A 4,799-nucleotide genomic window follows, 5' to 3' on the forward strand; every position below is an offset into this window, starting at 1 on the left:
GCCCCATCCAGACCTGCCCATCCAAACCCCATGTGCAACCATAGAGGTGTACGACACAGTCATCCCTGACACAGCCCCGGCATCGCCCCCGCACCTGCCCCCAGGAAGGTAGAGGGGCTGTGGAGGTTGTATAGGTCCAGCTCCCACCCTCTCCCTTCTCTTACAGCTGTGTCTCCCGCCGCCGCTGGGTGCTGGGCTCTATGATGGACTCCTCTTCTTCCTGCTGGAGCTCCTGGCCCAGGTACTTCCCTCCTCTGCCTGGGCCAGGGTGGATGGGATCAAACCAGGCCGCTCATGACCAGCAGGGTCTTTTTGGATAGCCTCCCACACTGCCCTGCTTCTGGGTCCCTGGTTAGAGCCAATAGTTCGCGTGGGGCAGGGGGATTGGTTACTGGGGTCCACACCCAGCCGCAGCCAGGGCTCAAAGGTGCTGGGGGGTCCCAGAGAAAAGGCATCTCTGTCATGACGTGGCTCGGAGGAGTCTGAGCCCTGATCTGGACCTGGCATCCGGGTCTCCCCCTGCCAGGAGGAGGGGTCGGGTGCGTGGGGCTTTGCCGGCTCGGAGCTATGGGACATCATGTGGCACCGGGTTGCTGCGGCCCTTGGCTTGGCCCGTGGAGAGCCTGAGATGGAGAGTGAGATGCCTCGGCCTGGCCAGCCCACCCCAGAGCCAGACTGGAACCTCATCTCCCCTCAAGGTAGGTGGCCAGGCCTCTGGGACCCTCCATGATCCCTGCCGACCAGTTGTGGCCTGGACCAGGGCTCCAGCTCTTCTTGCCGGGGAGTGGGGCTCACAGTCTCCACGGGTCTGCTCTGAGCTCGGAGAGGCTGGATGAGCCTCAGCTTCGGCTCCTAGCAGACCTTTGTGGATGGGTCTGGGCAACTGGGAGTTGTGCTCCAGTTGGCTTGAGGGTTTGGCTCCGGAGAGGGCAGTTCCCTGGGGTCTGGAGGCCTCCAGCTTGTGCCTGTGCCCGGGCCTTGACAGGAGCTGGGGGAAGTGGGGAGCAGGCATGACAGCTCCCTGCTTGCCACAGACCCTGCATATGCCCCTGGGCCTGTCACTGACACTCTGGGCTGAAGCTCCTGACCGGGCCGTGGGGCTTTGGCTGCAGGCTCCTGTCGCAGGATCCCACCATGTGCCCCATGCTGTCTGCCCCAGTGCCTTGCGCCCTGCACCCTCCCCTCTGGGGCCAGCTCAGCCTACTGCCGGCGCCTCAGCCCCATACAAATCCTGCCAACTCCCCCAGGGCTTTGGGGGCTTCTGTGCAGCCCACCGTACTTGCTTGCAGGACGTGGAAAGCTAGCGTGCCCCTGGCCATGCTGGGAGGAGGATTTCTGAGCCACTTGTAGGGCAGGTTCAGCATGCCCCAGCCCTTGGGCTATGGACCCAGGTGGAGTCTAGTATGGGAGCCCATGACTGTGACCCTGGCTTGCAGAGCTGCCTCTAGCTGATGCTGCTCTGATATGGTAGACAGAGATGCCTGAGACACCCCTCCCTCCCCCTCCATACACATCTGTACTGCTGGGGGGGCTGGCATCTGCTGTGGGAGAAATCATAAAAGTCACAGACAAGTGGGGCTGGCAGGGAGCTGCAGGGTCATGTCCAGCCCGAGGCAGGATCAGCCCTGTCCAAACCCACCCAGACCACAACCCCATGTGCAATCTCAGAGCTGCACAACAGATACCCCTGACACAACCCTGAGCATTGCCCCTGCCCCCAGAGTACAGGGGGCCATGGCCCAACGTCCTGCTGCTGCCAGGGGGGTTGGTGGGTGCTGGAGAGAGCCCAGGCACAGGCCTTGCCCCTGCTGCAGAGGGAGGGGAACCCCCGCAAGCCCAGCCAACCTGAGCGGGGGGCAGATCCTTCCCTGCCCCTCCCCAAGGCAGCATGAGTGGGGGCAAGAGCCTTCAGCTGGGATCCTGCACGGCTGAGTCCCAGCAGGTTCATTGGCACAGCCTGGGGTCAGCCCCAGCTTGGGCTGCAGCCAGCACCCAACGCCTCTGGGGTCGGGGCTTCAACCCCCTGACACATGGAGCTGAACGGTGGGGGGGCAGCTCAGTGCAATGGCAGCCGACTGCCTGGTCTCAGAGCTAGCAACTCCCTGGTCGATTTGCTGGAATCGCAGTGGCCACGGTGGGGCTGGGGCTGGGGCTGGGGCTGGCACGGAGTCAGGGCCCAGGTGGTGCTAGCCAGCCCTCCCTGCCAACCCTTGTGCCTGCAGGGACCCTGCTGTTCGTCAACCTGGCGCTCCTCGTCTTCACCCGGGAGCCTCACCTCTGCCTTGGGCAGCTGGCCCAGGCCAGCAGCCTTACCCTGGCCACCCTGAGCAAGCTGCTGTCTCCCGACTTCTTGCTTCGCTTGACCCAGATGTGAGTTGGGCACAGGGGTGGCCAGGGCAGGGTAGGGCACCAGTGGCATTCAAGGGCACTGGAACATGCCTGGTGCAGCTGACGGTGCCCCACTGCTGGAGCTGGACACCTTGCGGGCCCCTGTGAACCTCTCCCACCCCAGCGTTGCCTCTGTGCTAAGCTGTGTGCTCTGTCATGGCTGCAGGCAGGCAGGTGAGGACGGGGACCGTGGGCTGGTTGCTGCTGTAGTGCTCCAGACTTGCCAGCTGTTGTGTTTCCCCTTCGCCTTGGAGGTGGATGAGGAAACCCTGGCGCGGGTAGTGGAGGCCGCAAGCGAGGCTGAGATCCCTGCCCATCTGCTGCAGGTACCTGGGCCCCCCTTCCCCTCTCCCCACTGCCCTGTGCTCTTTCCTTCTGTTTTCCAGGTGGGACCCTGGGTTGCCTCCTTCCCTTCTCATTTCCTACCTGGAGTGCCTGGTGCCCACATCTGGCTGTGCCCACACTGCAGGCTTCTGCCGAGGCACAGTGGGGCATGTGGGCAAAGCCAGCAAGGCCGGGGCAGAACTGGTTTCTCCCTGCAGCTCCATAAGGAGAGAGAAGAGCTGGAGAAGGTGCAGAGCAGGGCAGCAAGGAGGCTGGGGGCTGCGGAGGGGTTTCCCTAGGAGCAGAGACTGAGGCCAGGCCTAGGAGAGACGCGGGGGGGGGACAGGAGCAGGGTTTGCGCCGCACTGAACGGCGAAGAGAAAGTCCCCGGGGATTTATTCCTGCCTGTCTCTGCCCAGACAGAGCGGGGGTCCTGACATGGGACGAGCAGGCCGGCAGCTGCCACCTAAGCCCAGGCCGTCCTGTCCGCCCGTGGGGCATTCAAGGGGGTACTTGTGGCCCCAGATGTGACGGAGCTGAGTGCAGCCAGATCCAGCAGGGAATGGACGTGCAGGGAGGGAAAGGGGCACGGGGAGCGCTGGGGCAGGGAGCGAGGGGCACGGCCTGTGTGCCAGCCCTGCCGGGACCCTCCATGCTGGAGGAACAGGGGAAAGCCCCGCTCGGCCCCAGGCATTCACCTTCCAGCTCCACTCTGCCCCAGGACACGGGAGACAGGGCAGGACAGACCTGAGCCAAACCCATGGCACCCCTGGATATTTGCTTTGTGGTGAGAGGGGTTGATCTTGCTAGACCAGTGGCGGTTGAGATGTCCCCGTGCCAGGAGCAGGAGCCAGTCCAGCCCTACCCAGTGGCTCCAGGACAGCAGGTGTGGGGTGGCCCTACCACAGCCCTGCTGAGCTGGTGCCCTGCTCTCTGTCCCTGCCAGGCTTGCTGCCACCACCTGCCCCTGCCAGCCACGGAGCTGCCACTGAGCCTCCTCTGCCACCTGGCCCTGCGCGATGAGCGGGCAGTGGGGCAGTTTGTGGCCATGGCAGTGGAGCCGGCTGTCGCCTTCCTGTCAGCCATCTTGCTCGGCACCCATGCCCAGCCCACACACCAGCTGCTGGCCCTACTGGCCCAGGTGGCGCGGGCCAGTCCTGCACACCTGCCTTTCCTCCACGACCTGCTGGGTGGCTCCGACGGCACTGGCCAGGTCCTGAGCCGCCTGCTGGGCCACCCAGAGCCCCTGGTGCGTGCCGGCTCCTGCAGCCTTGTGGGCAACCTGCTGCGGCACAAGTCGGGGCTCCCCGGGGGCCAGGCCGGGCCGCTGGAACGGCTGCTGGAGCTCCTGGGTGACCCTGATGGGGCTGTGCGCAGGGCGGCTAGCTTCGCTGTGGGCAACGCGGCCTACCAGGCTGGCGGGCTGGTGCAGGGCTTGGCCCAGGCTGTGCCCTGCATGGTGCGGCTGCTGGGAGACCCCCAGGCCAGGACCCGCAGCAACGCTGCCTCGGCCCTGGGCAACCTGGGGCGCAACTCAGCCAAGCTGGCAGACGTGCTCATCCAGAACAAGGTCCCCCGACTCCTGCTGCACCGTGCCTGCCATGACTCCCAGCCCATGGTGAGAGAAGCTGCCCTCATCGCCCTGCGGGCCCTCAGCCGCCAGCCTGGGATACGCCAGGTACTGCCCATGGCCTCCGCGTCTCCCTCTGCCCCATCTGCTGCTCTGCTTTCTGCTCCCTGCCTGGTCTCCCTACCAAAGCAGCTGCTCTGCTTTCTGCTCCCTGTCTGATCCCCTGCTCCGCCTTCTGCTCCCTGCCCCATGGTTCTCCCTGTCCTCTCTTCCATCTATTACATGCCACACACAGGCTGCCTGCACCACTCTTGGTACCGGTGCAGCAGGGTGCGCACTCTTGCAGGTCACCTAGCTCAGGGGCTGGTAACCTCCAGTCCATGGCCTGGATTTGGCCTGTGAAGAGACAGGATTAGGCCCTGTGGTGGGTCAGTGGCACAGCAGGGAAATGTCCCTAATCCCCCCAGCTGCGTCCAGCTCCATGCCAGGCCTGTTCTCCCCCCACAGCTGCAGCCTG

General features: G+C 64.8%; 1 protein-coding gene across 3 annotated transcripts in view; it reads left to right on the forward strand.

The window, feature by feature from the left end:
• STK36 (serine/threonine kinase 36) overlaps positions 1-4,799 on the forward strand; it is a 32,011-nt gene that overhangs the window by 20,794 nt on the left and 6,418 nt on the right. For all 3 annotated transcript variants that reach the window (XM_019522655.1, XM_019522657.1, XM_019522656.1), the window contains exons 21-25: positions 167-241; positions 527-698; positions 2,223-2,370; positions 2,555-2,714; positions 3,659-4,390. In XM_019522655.1, coding sequence (XP_019378200.1) covers positions 167-241; positions 527-698; positions 2,223-2,370; positions 2,555-2,714; positions 3,659-4,390 — 1,287 coding nt within the window. The remainder of the gene's footprint in view (positions 1-166; positions 242-526; positions 699-2,222; positions 2,371-2,554; positions 2,715-3,658; positions 4,391-4,799) is intronic.

This window comes from Gavialis gangeticus, unplaced genomic scaffold (genome assembly GCF_001723915.1).
Source record: "Gavialis gangeticus isolate Ggan-Ray unplaced genomic scaffold, GavGan_comp1, whole genome shotgun sequence".
Lineage (NCBI taxonomy): Eukaryota > Metazoa > Chordata > Crocodylia > Gavialidae > Gavialis > Gavialis gangeticus.